The 21699-nt window shown below is 40.6% G+C and overlaps 2 protein-coding genes across 6 annotated transcripts; one reads left to right on the forward strand and one right to left on the reverse strand.

Moving 5' to 3' along the window:
- Nucleotides 1–312: 312 nt before the first annotated feature.
- dnajb9a (DnaJ heat shock protein family (Hsp40) member B9a) lies at nt 313–3723 on the reverse strand. Of its 3 annotated transcripts, none has more exons than XM_068313310.1 (4): nt 3586–3705; nt 3032–3274; nt 2429–2657; nt 313–1697 (listed from the first exon to the last, which is right to left on the reverse strand). In XM_068313310.1, exons 3-4 carry the CDS (start codon nt 2640–2642, stop codon nt 1261–1263), a joined length of 651 nt encoding a protein of 216 aa, XP_068169411.1. In that variant the 5' UTR covers nt 2643–2657; nt 3032–3274; nt 3586–3705; the 3' UTR covers nt 313–1260. The 3 variants fall into 3 exon arrangements, with proteins under 3 accessions (XP_068169411.1, XP_068169412.1, XP_068169410.1); XM_068313311.1 differs by having other exon boundaries at nt 3032–3269; nt 3586–3692; XM_068313309.1 differs by lacking the exon at nt 3032–3274 and having other exon boundaries at nt 315–1697; nt 3586–3723.
- A 116-nt stretch (nt 3724–3839) lies between these two features.
- On the forward strand, nt 3840–21528 carry LOC137594143 (calcium-independent phospholipase A2-gamma-like). Of its 3 annotated transcripts, XM_068313424.1 has the most exons (11): nt 3840–3972; nt 4239–4300; nt 4426–5542; nt 6855–7004; nt 7855–8006; nt 8277–8371; nt 9276–9447; nt 9812–9869; nt 10066–10260; nt 17637–17832; nt 19593–21528. In XM_068313424.1, exons 3-11 carry the CDS (start codon nt 4613–4615, stop codon nt 19868–19870), a joined length of 2226 nt encoding a protein of 741 aa, XP_068169525.1. In that variant the 5' UTR covers nt 3840–3972; nt 4239–4300; nt 4426–4612; the 3' UTR covers nt 19871–21528. The 3 variants fall into 3 exon arrangements, with proteins under 3 accessions (XP_068169525.1, XP_068169523.1, XP_068169524.1); XM_068313422.1 differs by having other exon boundaries at nt 4239–5542; XM_068313423.1 differs by lacking the exon at nt 19593–21528 and adding an exon at nt 19363–19584 and having other exon boundaries at nt 4239–5542.
- Nucleotides 21529–21699: the final 171 nt, after the last annotated feature.

Genomic DNA, 21699 nt, shown 5'->3' on the forward strand with positions numbered 1-21699 from the left:
AACTGGTTTAAAGCTGTTGGTAACAAATATAACAGGAAATCCATCCCAGGTCAAGGAAGGCTGAGACAATAAGCTAAGCATTGATATTTTTATATACTCATACCTACAGTATTCTTCAGTATTGCAGTACTACCATAAGATAGATAGATAGATAGATATATACTTTAATGATCCCAAGGGAAATTCAGGAGCGTACCGAAATGTTATAAACAAAGTGCACAACATACTATTCTCAGTTACTTTTTAAAATGCCTTTAAATCTCTAAATTTGGTATTCAGAAAATGCTTGATACAAACTATGATCAAGGGTACATATCAGTTAAGCCACTTTACACCTACAGCAATCATTATGACATATCAGTCACATTTTCTCAAGCCCCTTTATTTGACAATTTTTTTTATCCAAAATGAAGGATTTGAATTACAAACTTGGGCTGGATATACCTCAAAATATGACTGAACAAGTGATTCAGAATAAAAAATGGAGGTGACATTTTTGTTTTAAACATCTCTGAAACTACGAGGTAGACAAAAGACCACAAACAGGGAAATAAAAACAGATTGCAGACTTAAAATGGAATCCTATTAATTGAAAGGCTATTGTGACATTCACTAAAACTTATTTCACAATCCTATACCACAATCCTATATTTTCCACTTCACGGATTTTTGCAGTCAACTTACAATTGAGTTGATGAAAATACCAGTCCATATTAGAAAATATTATGATAGTGAGGTAGACAAACGCAAGTTAATAAGGAAGATGTGGAGATTCGTTTTATGGGTTTGTTTTTTCTTTTTATATTTCCCTCCATTTGACATTAATAAACAGACATCCAGTGACCTATCTTCAGCTTTGTTTTGAACTGAAGCTAAAAATGAAATATTGTGCAAAGAAGAATTGGTAATTAACCAACATTCAGCAGGATTTTAAAAAAATTTTCACTGACAAATTAGAACCTTTCCATGACAAAGAAATTGTCTAAAAATACTAACAAAATACTCTTTTAGATTAATTCAGTAGCAAGTGGAAAAACTATGTTATTTACAGTCTGTACAAGAACAGCCACAGAAAAGAGTTTAGAAATTATTTTTTAAGTCAGACCTAAGAAAATAAAATACAGCCAACACTTGTAATTCTGTGCCTGGGTGACCTCTATGTCACTGTTCAAATTTCACAGCATTTAAACAAATAATAAATAGAATAGTACTCCATCCCCTTAAGGCAAGTTTGACACAGAGGTCATTTTAGGTTGTATCTTAGGGTATAGTACAATCAGTGTATGTGGTTACCATGTTCCCTCTGCGCTGAGTCACTGTTTTACAGTGTTGTTTTGATGAACCATGAAAGTTGTTTTCTGTCTGTTTTGAGTGTCCATCAAAGGTGAATATCTTGTCTATGTCATCAAACATATCATCAAAGATACCCGCTCCAAAACCTCCTTGAAAGGGTCTCTTATGTTTGCCACTGGAATCCTTGTGAGACCTGGAGTGTTCGTCAAAGTGTTTACGGTGACGTCCGTGTCTGTTCTGGCTGTAGATATCAAAGTCCTTAAACATGTCATCCAAGTTAAAGGGAGAAGGTTGGTGGCCACCTTGTCTACGTCTGTCCTTGGTCTCCCCAGTGAAGTAAGCAGTGGTGTCACCAAACTGGTCATATTCTCTTCTTCTGGTTTCATCTGATAAAGTTTCATAAGCTGCAAAAAGAAAGATCAGAGTCATTTAAGGTCGGGTAGGTAAAGTTCTGTAATTCAAAAGCCTTTGAATTCAGAAGTACAGCAACAGTACTATAAATAAGACCTGCTAATACAGTAAGTCACAAGTGAAATTAAGTATTACCACCTAATACCTAGACTATGGAACCCTACTTCTAGCATTTTGATACATATATATCTTTCGTCTAGATATAATTTCTTACTTTACACAGATGGATGAAATTAATTCAGTCTGAATCGACATCTTTGGCCGCACAGCTAAAAAAAACTGGTACTGCCCAGTCTTTACCCCTCTCCACTACCATAATGTTACCCAGTAGATATTGCCCTCTGACCTGGATAAGAATCCACTTTCATATACTGGTGGAACATTATCAGTCCATGACTGAGTGCTGTTAATTGACAAAGCATTTCAAATTCTTGGGATTGTGAAAGAAGGTGAAAACAATATCCAAAATTTGCATTCATACCTACGCCATTCTGGAAACTGTATTAACCTTTCCTTGGCTGAAAAGCAACCACTTCACAAAATTTAATAAAAATCGACTTATAACCTTTTAGATCTTTTGTACGAGTACACAAATGCAAAAACCAAAAGGAGTACGGTATTGATTTCTCCAAATCACAATAACAGAGGAAAAGATAAGTAGTCCAACATACAATGACTTTCACACAACAAACACATCCCAGAAGGAAAAAGGCAACAACTGTACCTTCAGCAATGTCCCTGAACCTGACCTCAGCATCTGGGCTCTTGTTCTTATCTGGATGATATTTCATTGCAAGCCTGTGGAAAGCCTTTTTTATCTGTCGTTCAGTTGCGTCTTTAGGCACCCCCAGCATGTCGTAGTAGTCCTTCCTGGCAAGTAACAGCTTTATCATGAGGACGCACAGGGCGAACGTCACCACACACTGTGCGCTGGCCATTGCTCTGATGCCCCCCTGCGTTCAAAAGACACAACGATCAAAGGTGTTCATTAGCTTTACATCAGATGGGACACCACACCTTCAATATCTACCAGTTAGCCGGGGTTTGCTTAGCCATATCAACTGCTAGCAAATGACTAAAAACACTCTTGAATAGCTGCTAACCTATACACGTGGTCACCTGAGGTGAGATAAGAATTAAGAAATAACATTTTAAAATATTACATTTTAAAAGTACAGTACGTAGTCCTTACGTGAAACACTGAGTGATGCTAACTTATACCTCATGTAAGGTGTTTCTAGCGACAAACGTGACTGATGCATCGGATCCCACACTAACGTTAGCTGATGCTGCATAACAGGTATTTTTGTTAATCACCTGCACTTACCTATTTAACACACAAGTATTCCTTTAGCCGCGTACAATGAATGCGTCTTTTAACGATTGACCCAAAGCCAAAGATTTCATTGTGGGTGGTTTAGGGCTGTCTGGTAACTATGTCTGGTAATGATGATGCTACCGCGTCATTTCTGCTTCTTCTTCGATCATTTTGCTGCATAAGAGGAATTATATGGCCTGAGTTGGTGCAGTCTGCCCCCTGCTGGTGAATGCAGTTCCAGCTTCGACTATGCTTGTGTCAAAGAATTAAGTACAATCAATCAATCAACTTTTATTTATATAGCGCTTAATCACATCTGAAGACATTTCAAAGCGCTTTACAGATAGAAAGCCAACAATGCCCTCCAGAGCAAGCAAAAGCGACGGCACAGTACAAAGAAATTGTGCGAATAAGTGGTGCTTTAACTAACTTTGAATAAATTAAGATAATTATTAATAACTATGTATTTTAAATGAATTGGATATATTTTAACTCATTTAGTTTTAAAATGAACGGCGATATACTGTATATCATAAAGGCAGTAACTTCATAAATCGTCATACTTGCAAGTGTCAGTGTAGTTCTTCATTTTCTGCAGTGGAATTTCGCTTGTAGTTTGCAGTGGGCCTTACAGAATCATACTACTGTATTGTGTGTCTCCTCTGTGTTCCCAGTTGTTGTCTTAAAAATGTGCTCCTCTGTTATGGTGGGGATAGTTTCTTAAGCCAATCACCAGAAACCATTATATGGGCAAATGCTAAACAGCCAATTGCAAAGCCCGTAGTCGTCACGTGATCGTTGTTGTTCCTTTGATTGACGTCATCATCCTGTCATTCTTAGAAACTGTCAGGTCGTGTGTGTTTCCATACGTCCTCACACGTCTGTGTCATTGTTGACGAGGATAATTTAAGGATTACCGACATTTGTGATACAACGACATAAAGAGACCGGTATGCTTCGTTATGTTTTATGTGGCCGCTATTCGTGCGGGAGTGTTAGCTATCTACGAAGCTAGTACCTACTTGCTGGTGGTGCCATACCTTATTCTCTGGTGTTGTTACATAAGTTATTTTCCTTCCACTTGTATGATTAACCATAAAGGTTTTACCCAAGAAAACGGAAGTTCAATAGATTTAGTATGTTTCAAGTGTCATTTTCAACATTTTAATGTTTCTTTCGTTCATATTTACGTTCTGTTTTTGTTTTTCATCACCAGGTTAACGGAATGCCAGAGCTTAGGGCCAAATACTGCTTTGGATAGCACCAACTGTGTCATCAGTAAGAATGGGTCGTAGAATGTCTTCGGTTATTTGGATGAATATAAGCAGAGCATTTCATTTGTGGCAAACACGTGTTCCCAACTCAGTTGCTTCACTTCCTGTGTTTGGTACCTCTGACTACAGGGTTCAGTTACAACATCCTTTCTGCTCCAAGGCCGGGGGTCTCCATTGGAGACACAACCCACAGCTGAGGATCACTGGGCGTAAACGCTGGAAAACTCATCCGTTTCGACATAGGCTAGGTCTCCACACCAGCACCTTGCACTTATACACTCCAGTCTCACGGTGGTCTGCTGGTCTGAGCCAACACATGTCACGGTTCAGGACCACATTGGACACCATGACTAAAGCTATGAGTGGGACACATGAAGAACTTTTCACAAAAATTGCCAGATTCAAGCCTAAGGCTTCAAAGGCTGGGAAAAAGGCGGATGCCAGTGTTGAATCAGTGAACAAAACTGAAGAGAGTGTATGCACACCTACGTCTGGTCCCATGAATGCTGCTGCACACGCAACACCTATCGTACCCCAAACCATATGTGACTCATGTTCCTCACCTGCCACTCCTCTTCCTACTTCTGCTGCTATTTTTAATGCGAGTGACACTACTTCCAATCACCCTCACAAATCTTCTCAAGCAGCTGTCTCTGCCACAGCTCCAGCTGCACAGAACCTCAAGGAGAAAAGGCGTAATCGTCTCATTGTCAAAGCAAATGGTGCCAGGAAGCAAGAAGAGGTCAAACCCCCACTAGCTGATAAGGACGACACAATCACAACTTCTAAGCCAACAGAACTTTTTCATGTCAGCACATTTTCAGTCAACCTGGATGAGACTTACAACTACTTGTCCAATCATATCAACTCATACTTTGGTGCCAGCACCAAGACTCAGAGCAAGAAAGAAGAGAATGACAACCATTCCTCTCAAAGCCAAAAGCCAATTGACCTTGTACCAGTGTCTGAAAGAACAGACTCTGATGCTCCAGATGCAGTTATCCCTCCATCCTCTAAGAAGGGTTTAGGACACTACTTCTCTTACTCAGCTCCAAATGTGCAAGCCTTTGTGGGCACTTACATTGCTCCCCTTGTCCCCAAGTTTAAGACAGCAGAGTCCAAAAGGGCTGCATTGGAGGAGAAAATGGCTGTGAATGCACCAGTCAGACATGCTGAGGCCACAGTTAGTACAGAACAAAAGGCTGCAGAGGAAAAAGCCAAGAAACTTTTTCTTCAAAGGGAGAAGGTATGAAAAACTGAACATCAGTGTTTCATTATCATTTACATGATATAGAATGATACAAACTAAAAGTGAACAAATAAAGTAAACAAATCATGAACTGCATACTTTAGCTGTCTTTAGTATGTTCTATTTTTGAATGATCTATGCCAATAATCTAGCAGAAGACCTCATATCAGTGTTAGTGTTGATCATTATTAATTGTGTCTGGGCATTATTATTGGTGGTTATTTATTTTGGTGTAATTTGAACAATGTGGGATATGATGTCTAATAGTACGGTACTATCATAGTGTGCTATTATGCTGCCTGAGTACTGAGAATATATTGTGAGTTTTCAAATATGTCATCTTCCACTGTTAAATGTCAAAAGATTTAAAGACAAATTTTACAAATTAATATTACAAAGACAGAAACCCAACTGACTTTTGCTTTATGTTATTGGAGTTATTAAAATTGATTAGCAAGTATGTCCCATGTCCTTGAGCTAAATGTACTGAAATGGTATTCATTTTGTCTGTTGAGAATATCTTTTACAAGGGATACCGAATGGCAGCTTTGTTTCTAATTTGTACATGATCTAACTGTCCTTCACAGAATACATTTAGAGGGTGGTCCATATTTGGATTCAAATTCCAGAAAGTTATTACTATATTATTTTAGCCCATTGCAATTTTAGCTGTTGTAAATACGGACTGTATAAATGTTTGACGAGGTGGTCTGTCCCAGCTCCAACCCTCCACAAATTTACATTGCGAAAATTTTGTGAAATGTTCCATCTCGTGATGTAAAATGATTCTGAAATCAATTTTCCTTTTGTGGAGGTTCTTCCCACCTCAACCCAAATGTATGTGGAAATAATTCCAGTATTATATGATATATAATATATATATATATATATATATATATATATATATATACCTGTATAGTATAATTCTTGTTTAATAAGACAAAGAAAATCTTGGTCCTACAAAAGATTGAATGATTTCTTTCCTGGCTCATACCCCGGCCATCCACCAAGGGTTGCATAATCCCCCTAGTTGTTGTTGTGGATCCTGCTTACAAACCAAACAACAAACCCATAGCTGACACCAGAATGCACTTGGTAGGGTAAATATTTACTTGGACCATTCCATTTCTGAGTGGTGCTTAAACATTCATTTTTGCCTGTGAAACTAGAGCAAGCTTGTCGAGGCCCATACAGCTGGTTAGCTACATGCTGAGTTTCTCTCTTACTGCTTCTTAGAGAGGGGTAATTTTTTATCAAGCAGGTAATGAATGTTCAACGGTTGACTGGTTGCACATCCTTTTTTATTTAGATCATTGCCAGGGTCAGCGTGGACAACCGAACCAGAGCTTTGGTTCAGGGTCTTCACAGGGCGTCAGATGTACGGGTCTACATCAACCGGGTGGAGGACCTCAGCTACCATCTCCTGGAGTTTCCAGAGACTTGTGGTGTTGCAGTCAAGGTGAAAACCCTGAACAAACCAGCAATTTTCCCTCTTTTTTTTTTTTTTTTTGCAGTGTACTACAGTATTTAATCTTTGTCATCTCAAATATCTGACTCTACTTGGCATATCTCATGTTTGGCACTAGCTCATAGTGTCGGGAGTGTGTTTATCACATCATATTTTTAATTCATACATAAATGTGTTGTATTTGGCATGTAAATAATGCAGATAATGGCCTTCTGTTTGTATTTGTGAATTTTCCCATACCAGGCAAAAAGTGAAAAGCCGAGCAAATACATGCTGACTGTATAATACAGCATTTATTATGTCTCAGTTCAATCTGTGTTTGTGTCAGGAACAGAGTCAGTGCTAATCCAATCCAAACCAAGGACTTTTTTAAGGAGCTTGAAAACAATATCAACGATAAGGTTGACGTATCTTTGAAATAATGTTTCATAGCATTGCAACGGACAGAACAGAGACCAATGTGGTCATTTTGGCCTAAATGTGGTCAGTCTGTGAGATAAAAACTTACCCTGAACTCTCATATTACATATTTCTCCTGAGTCTCATTGCAGACCATCCTTTTTTGCATTTCTGCAGTAACCCAACATTTTAACTTTGACTTGCAAAATGGAAAAACTTGTCGATTTCCAACCAGCTCTAGGGAAATGATGAGATCAACTGCTTGTTCTGAATGCATTGATTGTTTTGCCCTTGCTTGAGTTAGTGCATGCTCAAAGAACACAAACAACACAATACAAGCAATGCAGTAGGACAAGAGGAGAAAAGATAGTTGGGTCTGCCTTCATCCCTGTATCCAGATTGTTTTTTCTGACTGCTGCAGCATTTTTTTTGTGTTTTAAAGGAAAAGGTTATCCCTTGCCTCCTGCGCCTGAAACAGGCAAATGATCCAGGCTTGAGAGCAGCAGTCAGGGAGGCGCTGGCTCTGGTGGGCTATCATGCACCTGTTAAAGGCAGAGGAATAAGGATCCTGTCTATAGATGGAGGGGGATTGAGGTAGTTTAGTTCTTTTTCTGTTCTGTTTTTTTTTTGGTAACTAAATCACTAAGTACAGTATCGTGTTTTTAAAAGCAAGTCACTGCTGACAGTATCAGTGTCAGTCTGTCAAGTAAATGTAGTCAGGGATTTGTATCCCATTTGTCTTTGTCATTCCAATTTAAACATCATCTAACTGTCACTCTTGATGGGTGGTTTGTGTGCTGTGGTTTGTCATTTGATTGTTTAATGCCTCACTGTTTGTGTCTAATTTTGACGTTCTGTTTTCAGGGGACTTCTTGCACTACAGACGTTGCACAAATTGGAGGCCCTGACCGGCAAACCCATCTATAAACTGTTTGATTATATTTGTGGTGTCAGCACAGGTTTGCAGCTGCCATATTTTATCATTTCTGTCAACGTGTCTGGATGATGAGAGCACAGTAGAACTGATCACACGCTAATCCATTTGTCGCTTTTGTATATTTTGTGGTAGGTTTCACCAACATCATGCTAATGTCAATCCTGTTTTTTCCATAATCAAATTAGCCAGTGAAACTGATGTCAGAAATGATAATTGGATGAGTTCCTACTTTTTTGGCTCTTTAAAATCCACACTAGGGGGCGCTATGGACCACCCCCTGCCTGTTCTGTCCACCTGCCTCCTGGTTGATTTCATTTTCTTAGCATATTGCAAAACCTGCATTTTATCTGCAGAGCACATTAGGTTTTAATTACCAGACGTTTCTGGGTGTCCCCAAATCAGTTAGCTCAGTCTTAATTAACAGTAGTTGGAGGTATTTCATCTTCACACGTAATGAGTATGAAAGTGTAATGTAATCTCCGTCCTATATCATATAATCTCCACACATATAAAACCCATCTGGGTCACATCTGGCTGGTCTGATCCGCCAGGGACATCCTCTCGCCGCCCCGTTGTCACTTGAAAAGACCTGTAATCACAAGGAGAAAGTAAATGAAAAGTGGTGTAATGGCCATGTTAATCCCATGTAATACCTGTGAATGAGTCATTCGAATAATGTTGCTCTGAACGGATAATCCATGTGGATGTTAACTTTGCTCCACATAACACCTTGAGAGTGACAAAACAAGAACATGTGTATGCCTGTTTTCTCATTAATTGTTAACATTAGTTGATGATACATTCCTACAGGAGTAACCGATGCTTTTACACTTCCCGTTAATATGAAAATGGTTTTGTACAGTTTGTTTTCGGGTACCTATCAGTGCCTTTTAATCTTTGGACACTTGTTTGTCTTTTTCTTTCAGGTGCTATTCTAGGCTTTATGCTGGGTGTCTTCCAGATCCCACTGAACGAGTGTGCTGATCTTTACCGGAAGTTGGGTTCGGATGTCTTCAAGCAAAATGTCATTGTTGGCACCGTGAAGATGGGCTGGAGCCACGCTTTTTATAACAGTGAATCATGGGAAAACATCCTCAAGTTAGTTTGTTAGTCATTGATTTCCCAGTGGTTACAGTGATATATCAGTGTTTGAAAGTCAATGGTTTCCAACCAGTTTCTAACCATCAAGCCTCCCATTGTATATGTCAGAGTTAAGTGAAGTGTGTGATAATTCTTTTAAAATTGTGGCTTTATTTCCATAGTCAGATAATGTGCAGAATGTTTTAAATGGCTTGAATGCTATTTTACAAAAGTAATTTATTTCAACTATGCTAATCACAGAATGATTTCAAGTTCCATTAACTGATACGCGGGAGGATTTTGTAAAGCTTGCAGAAGGAAATTGGCAGCATGATACACTGCCTTTTCAGAATTTACTCATTTTCTGTCTACCCTTCCACAGAGAGAAAATGGGCTCCCAACTCCTGGTGGAGACTTCAAGAAACCCTGAATGTCCCAAGGTGAGGTTTAGAAGATGATTTTACTAATGCTTCCGTCTTATTCTGTCCCAGTAATGATTCCACTGAGGCTCACAAAGCCATGATGATAGTAAACTGACCTCTGCAAATATAATGCCTACATTGTAGATCTGTTGACTTAGAAAATTCTACCTCTTACTGAAAGGGAAATATCATGTATCTTTGCCGTCACCTGCAGGTGGCAGCGGTGAGCACCATTGTGAACAGGGGTACTCCTTTGAAGGCGTACGTGTTCAGGAACTACAATCTTCTGCCAGGGGTGCGCTCCCACTATCTGGGGGGAAGTCAGCACCAGCTCTGGCAGGCCATCCGTGCTACATCAGCTGCCCCCGGGTATTTCCAGGAGTTCACCTTGGGGAATGATCTCCACCAGGTCAGACCCAAACACACACGGGTAACTGGGCAGTTCAAATATTGACTGCTGCCCTTATTTGTCCATCCTTAGAGGTGACTAATATCTAACCTGTCACATTAGGAGAGGTGTCTACTGTGATGCTCTTCCTATGTTTAACCCTGAAACCCAAAGTCGCGTCACTTTCTGATAGAGGTCTATTTTGTGCTAATACTCTCTTTTACACGCTGTTTTCCGGGTGACAGTTTAATACGAGTCCTCCACTAAACCAGTACAGGATTGGCTGTTGGTGTGCTGGATTTTAATACCAAGTATAGTCAGTGTTGCCGGTGGAGAGTTTGAAGGATTTCATTAAGCCTAATGGGTAAAATCCTCTGCACAGCAGCAGAGAGGGAGGAACTGCATTTCCATTCCGTCAGTGTTTATTTTGCCTCAGTTACGTTGTGATAGGAAATTGAGGGGTAGAGTCACTGTGAGACACACTTAAATCCATCTCCGCTAAACAGGTATGCATTAGCCTTCAGTGAAGAAAACCACTGGTCCACTCTGCTGTTTTACTGATCAATACACACTTCTCCATTTTCCTTTACCTTCAGAGTATGGAATTAGTCAGCAAAGGCCACAGAAGAAACAAGATACTACATGTATAGGGACGTGCAAAACAAGTGTTAATCTTATTTCGCTCAGAACAACAAAACATCAAGGCAAATCGTTAAATGCCACTTCTGTTTTGAGCTTTATTACCTCATTGAATTGAAACTCAAGACGAAGGATGGGCGTAAATACAAACTCAACTTAGACGCAGCATACAGACTGAAGCAGCAGTTTGCATCAAAGGCAGCCTCCCATGTCCATCCGCTGCTGTTGTCTTAATTGGATGGCGTGTTAGTTGTGTAGGTGAATTCAGGAGTTCAGGGGGAGAGAATGAAAGAGACTTTTTGATGCAGCTCCACCTTCGGGGGGAGATTTCCCCAGCTTGCCATCAAGGAGGTCTCACCCCACTCTGAGATGCATAAATTAGTCCAATGCAGCGCTTTCTTCATCACACACAGTTTGACTGCTGCATCTGGCTCGTTAGAATGAAAAGACAGACAATCTAATTATGGAATTGCTTTTCCAAACTATGCCATTCTCTAAAGCAGGAAAGCTTATAGGTGAGATGCAATACACACAGTAGTTAAATATATTCAACACATTCCAGGAGAAACCAGTAAAATTCACAATTTATCTCTGTTTAATTTCTGCTTACAGAAACTTTCAAACAAGAAACTAAATGAAATGAGCTTCAATCTTGGTTTGATGGTGTTATTTTTTGTCTTCTCATGTTTTTCTCAGACTGAAAAATCTTTTGAGGGTTTTTTTTAAAAGAGGTTTTTGTCTTGATTGACTGCTGCTGTGGGATTTGATCTTATCATATTTGCTTCACACTTTTTGGGGGGCAGTTTTCACCTGTCTTCACCATGACATGTCATTTCAAATAACAAACAGGTTTTATGCAGATGTTCAAAGTAACAAATGGGATAAAGGAAGAAATAAATCTTGGTGCCCAAGAGCCGTTACAACTTCTTCAACTTTTGCTTAAAAATAATACTGATCATCAAGTTTGGTGAATAAAGATGAAGCCTTCAAGCAACAGAAGCTTCTGTTGTAACTTTATGATCAAATTCAAAATCCCATTCATGAAAAATAGCTATAATAACATGGGATAACACAAAATAAAATGTGACATGTTTTCAGTAATAACAAACACTAACTGAAGCCAATTGAAGCATTTTCTGTCAATTTCCCGGCCACTTTCCAAATGCCACCCAGCCCATCGGCTTCATTTGAGGCTTCTTTAGCCGCTGGAACCAGTCGTGAGCAAAACATGCCGTCTGTGTGATGTCAGGATTCCCGGGAGAGAGAGTCATCTCTTTCTTTTCCACTAACGCCCACAGAGGTTTCCACTTAATTCAGGCCCCGAACAATCATCCTTTCACGCTGCAAATGCAGGAGAGGTGCCATGCCATGTGCTGAAAGAATGCAGAAATTCTCAAGCAGAATTTCAAAAAAAGGTTGTGATTGTTTGCTGATGATTTTGCAAAGCTGCAATGAAAAGCTGGCAAAGGCAGATTCTGACTGGTAGGCAGGGGAAAATTAAACTCTAAGGAAGACCTTTGAAGCACAGCAGCCATTGTTTTATCAAAGCCTTGCACTTGCTGCCGTAGCCATGGAGAGGATGCCTCAGTGAGGGGAGGCAAGGGGGGAAAGAGTGGAAAAAATAAAGGAGATGAAGAAGGGGAGGTTCCACATTAAAGTACTCTCAGTTATCTCCACACTGAAGAACACAGAAGTAGGAGACAGACGTTTCACAGTGGATTCCAAGGCATGTGCGAAATGGAGGGCTTGATTCCCCACCCCCCCACCCCCAACGTAGTTGCTATGGCTTCTCCTGAAGGGATGGGGAGGAATTGGAACATGTTTTGTGCACACCTCTACCATGATGGACTATATGGGATCATTGGATCACCATCCACACAGCTCAACATGGAACATCAGAAGTTGTCACACAATCTGAAAAGGAAGTCACATCAGCAGTATCATAGATTCCTCTGCTAATGAGCAACAGAGGGAACAACTCATAAGTGATTCTGGAATCATTACACGAATCAGCTTTGGGTTTAAGAACTATTGCTGAACAAACTAACATGCAGGGAGAGGCTTATGATCTTGCATATTCTCACCGTAAAGAGATGAAGTGATTGGTCATGAATTTTCATAGAGGACGAGAAGACAGGTGACAGATAGTCTAAATCTCTTCGTGTTCCCTGCCTTCTCCTCCTGTGTGAAGCCAGGGGACATCAGGCTGGAGGCTGTTGGACATCAGGTTGTGAGCCCTGTTGCAGACAGCTTCTTTTTCAGTGTGTTTCTGACTTAAGTGTGAGCAGGCACATATGAATTCTCTCGTTGTCACTTTACCTTTTTTTTTTTTCCACTGCTCGCTGCACTTTTTGTTCTGTTCTACACAAATGCTCTGGCACACATCCGCATCCCCTTCGCCTCTAACCCCTTTACCTCCTCACTGCACTGCACCATGCTCTGCAAGCCTCTCACTGCAACTGGCTGCAGATCAAGCTTCTGGGGATGTTAAAAAAATTGCAGCTTTAAAATTTCCCTTACAATGTCTTGATATGCAAGTCTATATGTAGAGTTGTCTCTAACACACACAGCAGGGAAAATAGCTTATTACTTCTTGTGGAGAGTTTTGGTGATTGACGGAGAATATACGCTCTCTGAAATGAAATTGTGGAATGTGTAAATAAAGCCCAGAGAATTATAGACAGAGTAAATAACGAGAAAAAAAGGGACTCAGCACCCCTTTGAAATTGGAATGAGTACAGGTGGCAGGGATGATTCATTGTTCCAGTAGTTAGTGGTGTGTGGTTGTCTATCCGTCATCCATTTTCTTGTAGACAAGACGATCGAGAATTGCCTCGTCTTGAGCTGCATTAGAGACGTGTGATACACCCCAGAGGAGACGCTAGCTCATCGCAGGGAGGTGTGTGGTCGTGTTGTCTTCAAATCTTTGGGAAAAGACTCTTTCATAGGATTGCCCTGGAGCAAACTCGGCCCTCAAAGATGGATCAGTCTTCTGTAGTCAGCTTGGGCAGATGACTTGACTCTCAGTGCGACCTTTGGTACATGTCAAGAGACCAAGGCAAAGAGGAGGACTGGTCGTCATAAACACATAATACGGCATGCAGACCTCTCACTTGACCTGGATGCCAGTTAGGAGTTACGCTCACCACAATAACACTGCTGTCATTCTCATCTCCCTGCCTTGACAGTGGTGGCCTTTATGTGGGCTGGATGCCATTTAAGCAATTAATTGTAACTCAATGAGAAGATTTATTTTCTAGATTTGGAAAGTGACTTGAAGAGCGTTCTGTTATCTGCAAACCAGACTGAAGATTTGTTAGTATAGAGTACAGTACACATGAAGTTTTTTAAATAGCAGCCTAATTATCGACTTCATTGATTGAATCTCTGGAAAACAGTCTTGTTATTGTGACAGGCACAATCGGACCTCCGTGGCTTATATAATGCTTTCCTAATTAATCATTTGAAAGAGAAGGGAGCCTCAGTGGCAGAGCTTCCACAATAAATCATGACAGAGCTCAGTGGCCCCATGTCCAGCCCTGGTGAAGAAGCCAAAGAAGATATTATAATGAGCAACTCATTGGGACTGTGATGTGAATGCTACATGTGTGTTAAAGGTTCACCTCATTTAGATTTAAGCAAGCACTCTGCTCTTTTCTTTGGTGTGACGTCTCTTAGCAATCCATCCTCACGAAACGGCATAGAAGCTCGTGGTTTAGAGGAATATTGAGGTACGGGAGTTGAATGAAGAACATGAAGTTTGCTGTCCCAGCTAATGGGAGCTGACATACACTGAGGCGTGAAATGACTTCTACTGATCCTGACGATAGCAGCTCTTTCCCATTCAGTTCAACTCCCCCCATCAAAGCGGCCTAAACACGCCGAATAGAGATATGCTCTAAAAAGTTAATAATAACAGAAACATTTCAAACAGCAAACTGTACCTCTAAATTGTGCATGTCTACATTTGGTTTATTTATCATCTTATGTCATGCAGAGTAACATGTCAACCTGTATAATCTCAACAGTTTTATTTCACAATATACTGGAAGAATGGGTTTATTTCTAACCTTAAATCACCATAATTGGCATTCTGAAGAAGTGAAACGTCTTCCCAGAGGTGCAGAAGACCTAATTAGTTGAGAGCATGCTTTATTTTGGCTGCAGGGAAATGCAGAGCTGATTGGTGGATCAGCCATTAGACCCTGAAGGGCAAAGTCGAGGCTTGGGGAGCCGTGATCCTCCAGAGTATCAACACACCTGCTCTACGGGAATCAAGGAACTCTGCCAAAGGAAAGCATTAAGCTTTTCTGGAAGGTAGAATTCATACTCCGTGATTCTAAATTTGGTTTTTGTTTACTCTCAGGTTAAATTTCCATTGGCCGACTGTGTTGTGCCCTTTGAGGACATTTATCTGTTGACACATGGTTGTCGCTGTAGGGGGTAGTCGCTCTGTCTGAGCAGCATTACAACTCTACGTCCTCATGAATTGAGGTTTTGCCTTCTGCCCAAGTTTTTTTTTGTGAAAAAAAAGCTATAGAGTTTGACCAAATTGTATGCAAAGCTGATTTGCAGATTGTCCTAAGTAGATCATTGTTTCTAATTCAACTCCTTAACCAAATATGACATGGCCTCAAGAAACCTTCAAGTGAGAGTGTGTCGGTCGACCAAGTATGGAGATTTTTCCATGGAAACACCCCAGCTCTAGTACAGCATCTGCCAAAATGCTCTCATTGTGAGTTTAGTGCAGTGCCGTATTCCTCAAGCAGGAAGAGGTTTGTTGATGAAAGAAGATAATAGATATGATTTATCTTCTGGATTATTGAGTCCTCTGAAACTTGGAGTGTTTCACACAAATTGAACCCACCAATCATCCGGTGGCGCCGCTTGCACTTGTCACTGCCAAAAAGCCAGACTTTGCTTTAATTATGTTCATCATCTTTGAATCGCCCAGGCAGGTTACAGCGATCAATCCCCAGTTCATAAGTGAATTGTGCTGCTGGGTTGTACTAATATACGCCCCGGTTCTGCGAGGCAGGCCACCATTCTTATGAAACGTGCCCCCCAGGCTATGAGTACAAAGACTTTCAGAGTGGACCCAAACTGTTGCTATAATTGCCACTGAGTTTAGAAAATGGAGCGAGTGATGAGAAAACTGCTTAGTTGTTTTGTTTCCTGCTGGGTTCGCCTGGTGCTCGCTACTGTGAGCCCCTGTGTCTCCGTTAGGAGCAGCTCTGATTGAGGCACTTCCTCCTTCTCTGTGAGTGGTTTTCTAGCTTGCCAGACACCCCTACTGATGCAAAATGATGTGCTATGGACAAACGTACGCCTCAGAAGTTCTTCTGTGCTTTGTGGCTGAGTGACTACTTCTTTGGGTGATTCTGTCAGTCGGTGAAATGGATGCCAACCACAGCTGAACTAATACGACATATTATCACAACAGATGATTTAATTTGAATCACTGAACACTCCTCTGTATGGCAGTGCTACAAAAAGGGGCTGCTGACTTTTCTTCAGTTTAAGCTATACTAGCACCAAGTCTCAATGGATGGCAGCATCAAGGCGTTCAACACTTGGATCCAGACTAATGCATCAGGGGTTATGTTTGGACATTCATCCAGAGGATGAAGAGCCAACATTTTGCTGATCCCCTGATGATGTAGCCTCTGCTGTCTCTCCTGATCAGCAATTTGAAACTTCGAGGTATTTATATAACTGAGACTAGAAAACGTGTATATTTAAGAAGCTGGACCCACTGAATTGAGGAATTCCTTTTTGAAAAATAAATGTATAAAATAACTACTCACTGATTGGCAAAAGTTAATTTGTTGTCAATCAGATAATCACTACAGCCGTACACTAGCTATTTCATATGTTGTTTGCATTATCGTTGTGAGCGCTTTTGCTTACTTATTGCAACATATGGATCTCTTATGGGCTGAAATTATTGATCTTTTATCAGGGTCATTTACTGTTATATTAAAAACAAGTCACTTGTACATCATCTACTGATTTCTATATCGATAGCACCCCCTCATTTTTAACACTGTGCATCAACAGATTTGTGCAGTAGTTGTGGGGTCTTACCCTGTAAAATTCGCCCCTCCCCCTGTACCCCAAGGCTCAATGTGTGTTATGTATGCTGTCAGAAACACCCACATTATTACACGCATTGACTCTAAACATGCATGAGGTTGCGATCAAACATGCACATACTGAAGGCACATAGACATCTTTCCCCTAGTATGTTCTTAGACACTTGGGCCCCCTTGTCCCCCCCTCCCAGGCCCCCCAGCCTGGCCTCTTTAATGAGGAGTGGCCCTTGTGCGTTTGATCCTGCTGCCAGCCCGCGGCTCATCGCTCCTCAGCCTCATGCCTATTCAACAGTCCTCATAGCCCCTCCAGTTACTCCCCGATTGCTCCGGGTAGACTGGTTCCAAAGCAAATGCACTCCTGGGCAGTTGTTCAATATCAAAGCCAATCTGACTGAAACTGGGAGGAGAGAAGTAGACGATGAGAAAAAAACAAAAACTTCTTCTTATTCAATCACCTCTGTAACTGCACATTGATTCGTTCTTTTTGTTCCATCAGATGTTCTTCAAAAACTGAAGCTATTGAGTTTTGAAATCTATAAAAGGTTTTGAAGTTTTCAAAGCCAGTCAACTGGTTTCACTCATTGTGGTCTCGGTGATTAAAAAAAAAAAATCATTGCCTGTAAATGGAGTTTCTAACTGAGCACTTCTTTTGTTTGTGTACAGGATGGAGGTCTGCTGATTAACAACCCCACGGCGCTGGCTGTCCATGAGTGTAATTGTTTGTGGCCTAATACGCCACTGGATTGTGTGGTCTCGCTTGGTACGGGTCGCATCGAAACACTCGGCAAGAACGGCACCACTTACACAAGCCTCAAAACCAAACTCAACAACGTCATCAGCAGCGCCACAGACACTGAGGGTAAGTGCAGTTACTATTAAAGGTCAGTCAGTCATCTTCAGATTACCACCGCTATATCCGCCGCAGCGGGTCACGGGGAGCTGGAGCCTATCTCGGCGGCAGAGGGCGTGAGGCGGGGGACACTCCGGGCACGATGCCAGTGCACCGCGGAGCCACACACAACCAAGCACACACACAGTCATTCCTACGGGCAATTTGGAACGCTTTAAGGGGGCAATTTAAAAATTTTGTGTTTATGGCATGTTTTAGTAGATCCATAGTGGGTGGAACAGCTCCTGATTGGAGAATCCACTTTTTAAAAAATGAAATTACCCCAAAAACATCCTCAAGGTGAGCTCAGATTGGGGTTGAAGATAAACTTTATGAATATGTTTATGTATTGGTTACATCATCCATCATGTTTTGAAAGTTGAACTTAAAAACCTCTTGGACTTTTCAATTCAAAACTCTGGTCCACTGACAAACACCTGATCATTTTTTTCCAGTCGATGCTTAACAAGTTACATCCCAATCTAAAGGCTGACAACCTGCGTCAACTATGAGGAACGGTGGTCAAAAGATGAAAGTCACCTTCAGGGATAAGCCATAGAGTACATAAATACATGGACTCGATTGAACTAGATGCTGTATTGAAATTGTTTGCAGCGTAGATTTATTTGTCCGCATGTTTTTTTTTCTACAAATGAAGATGAAATCATCCAATAAGGTTCTGATGCCCCCAGCCAATGAAATCCTTCACTGCAGGTTGTCTTTGCTCCGGATGCGTCCCATTGCGGCCCTCTGCTGTGACAACCTCATTTGTTTCCTTATCACCTCTGGCCATGGGCACCTCTGCTGTGCCTAAATTTGTCTTGGTCCCCCCTTTCTGTTGCTGCTGCTGTTGTGCAAGAGTGTGACCCAGAAGCTCTTCTGCACTTGTTCCCCCTGTGTTCACAATGAAACTCTCTGCAGCTCACCAACAGGCGTTGTTTTCTTTTTGCTTTTTTGTTTTGGACTAGTTAACCAGGTGTTCATGCGCCTCCTAGGTCATCTTAGTCCTATCGAAAGAGTCCCAATTTGCTGTCGGTTGTAGACGAGCATGATCTGATGGGGTTTTATAAGTAAACAGAGAACCTGATGGAGCTGGCTTGTACTGACTAACATACTCAGTGCAGATGTACATATTTTAATGTCAAAAGAAATAACTGCTGATGCGTGTTTACCTGTTATGTTTACTGTCATTGTTAGACAATCAATTAATAACAAGTTTTGAGTTCTATACAGTTGTGCAGCAGCCAGTCAAATCCTTTAAATTTGCCATCACCTGGTGCACCATAATTTTCACATTTGATTCACTTGCAGTTTAAATGCCCACACCAATGGGGGGGGGGGGTAATCTTGCTGGACCCGAAGGCGGTTAGTTCTGATCAGTTATGCATCTGGTGTGGGAACACAGTCAGAAACTACTATTTGGGTACTTCACGCATATTTACCCTGTTGTTGCTGCTAATTGTATGTTTGTATGTTGGCTTTGACCTTCTCATGCATCAGATTCAAAAACCATGACAGGCAGATATTTTCAGTCTGTATGACCTCATGCTCCATTCCCTAAGAGCTGTCAAAGAGCTGACAGATAAGTTTAGACTTTTCAGTCCCTTACCACACATGTTGGTGCTAATAAGAAATTAAATGTGTGTTTACAATGCTGGTCTCTGTTGTCCTCAAGATACCATGTTTGTTTTATTGTATAGCCTCTCATTTGCCTCTCTTCATTCATCCAGAGGTTCACGCCATGCTGGACGCCTTCCTTCCTCCTGACACTTATTTCCGCTTCAACCCCCACTTAAGCGAAGAAATTTCCATGGACGAGAACCGCCAAGAGAAGCTCAACATGCTGCAGGCTGAGGGCATCCAGTATTTGGAAAGGAACGAGGAGAAGCTGAAGAAGGTCGCTCGCATCCTTACTCGAGAAAAAAGTTCCACTCAGAGGTTATCAGAGTGGGTCAGGCTCAGGGCGGACATGTACAACGGTTTTTCATCCCGCTCGTCCAAATTCTAGATGCAGCGAATCCTTCTTTACCTCACACAAGAACACTTTCCGCATGAACTTGTAATGTTAACATGATTACTGGGTTGCAATTGTTTATCTCTCAACCTGTTGCTCATAAGAATGTTGTTTGAACAAACAGCTTCCCATTGAACCAACAGACCAAGCACTACCTTCCTCTTCATTCATATACTTTTTGTTGGGATATCATTGGGATCAATGGCTATTCATCTTGTATGCCTAAGTTACCAGTAAATCATTTTTTAAATTACTGTATTTTAATTTGTTAGAAGTTACATAGATGAAAAGTACATACTGTATGAAGCAACCCATAGGAACCAGTTGGCAGTAGCTTAGCATAAAGGTGGAAAAACAAACAGGAAGTGAGGTTTTATCCAAATGCAACAAAAACGTCCGTCCAAAAAGTAGGTGCTACATGTTTCCTGGTTCAAGACTTTGTGCTAAGCTAAGGTAACCATCTTTTGACTCTCGTGGCATTATGACTGTAGAGATGTGAGATTAATCATTTCATCTGGCATTATGTAAAAAAAACAATAACTATGTATTCTAAAATGTTCATTCTAGTTCTATTGATTAAGATGATTGCTGTTAATTTCTACCCTATCCAGAAAGTGTTTTCCAAACTGATAAAATGAGCACTTAGATCCATCTGCTTTCACTTGAAGAGAAAAATCACACATGCTTGCTAAAATGCTAGTATGGTCACAAAAAGTAAAACAATAGAAATCTTATTTGTTATTTCATTTTGTGAAGAAAATCAATCTCCTTGAAACTCACAGAATGGTCATGAATAGAAATGTAAAAAAAAAAAAATCCTTATTTTTTTATTCTAGTCGGCTCAACCAGCTGGTAAAAGCAGCATTTCTCAGTTCAAGTGACTACATTTTGCACTTTTAGCCATGCAGCTACTGGTCAATTGTGTAACTGTGCACTGATTGTAGAGACTTTGCTACACAAGGACCCGCTTCAAGTATCTTGGTATCGCAGATATTGTTGGTAAATGTATATTATGTTAACATTTCACAAGAAAAGATAATTTGCCATATAAACATCAAATATATGTATACATCTGAAAATAAGTGTAAATTTCAAAGATATGTTATCATGTATCAACCTGCTATGGTAAATATAAGTAGAAGACGTAAAAGTAACCAAGCTGAGTTTCTTTGTTGTTAGGATGTAACTTTCATGCTTTCTTTTAGCCTCAGCGTGTTTTAAGTTCACTTGTTTCAAGTGCTTTTATCATGATGTGCTTGATTGTTTGGTTTTATGGTTTCCCCACAGGCTACAAACATTTTCTGTTCTGTCTTCAGGGCGTCCTCTTTCCTTTTGATGCCATTTTTCAAAAACCTCTTTACCCTCTCTTCCTTGAAGTACTGCGTTTTTGTCTCAGTCCTGTAAAGTTTATAACAACCATGCAGCTTCAAGCTGAAGGATTGGTTTTTAAACAAATTGTCATGGCTGAAAATTGTCATTTTTGTTATGCCTAACCTATATAACTGATGCTGCAGTTATACAGGTCTGAGGTACAATGGACACAGATGTTACCCGGATGGATATGATTCCACTGTTCTCCTGTTGGTCCTGTGTAAAAACTCATCACTGCAGCTTATTGCCTCGTAATTAAAGAGAGATTACGTGATTGTTAATCACCAGAAATGTTCTGTGAATCATTTCAGAAAAATGTGTGTGTAGATATTACATCATCAACTTGTAAACACAATTTCTCATTAATCCAGCATAGAACTGGACTGATGCGTACCCGTACTTTCCTGGTCTCATTTCCAATGTGCTTGGCTTGAATAGCACCAAATTCTAAT

This window comes from Antennarius striatus, chromosome 4, assembly GCF_040054535.1.
Source record: "Antennarius striatus isolate MH-2024 chromosome 4, ASM4005453v1, whole genome shotgun sequence".
Classification (NCBI taxonomy): domain Eukaryota; kingdom Metazoa; phylum Chordata; class Actinopteri; order Lophiiformes; family Antennariidae; genus Antennarius; species Antennarius striatus.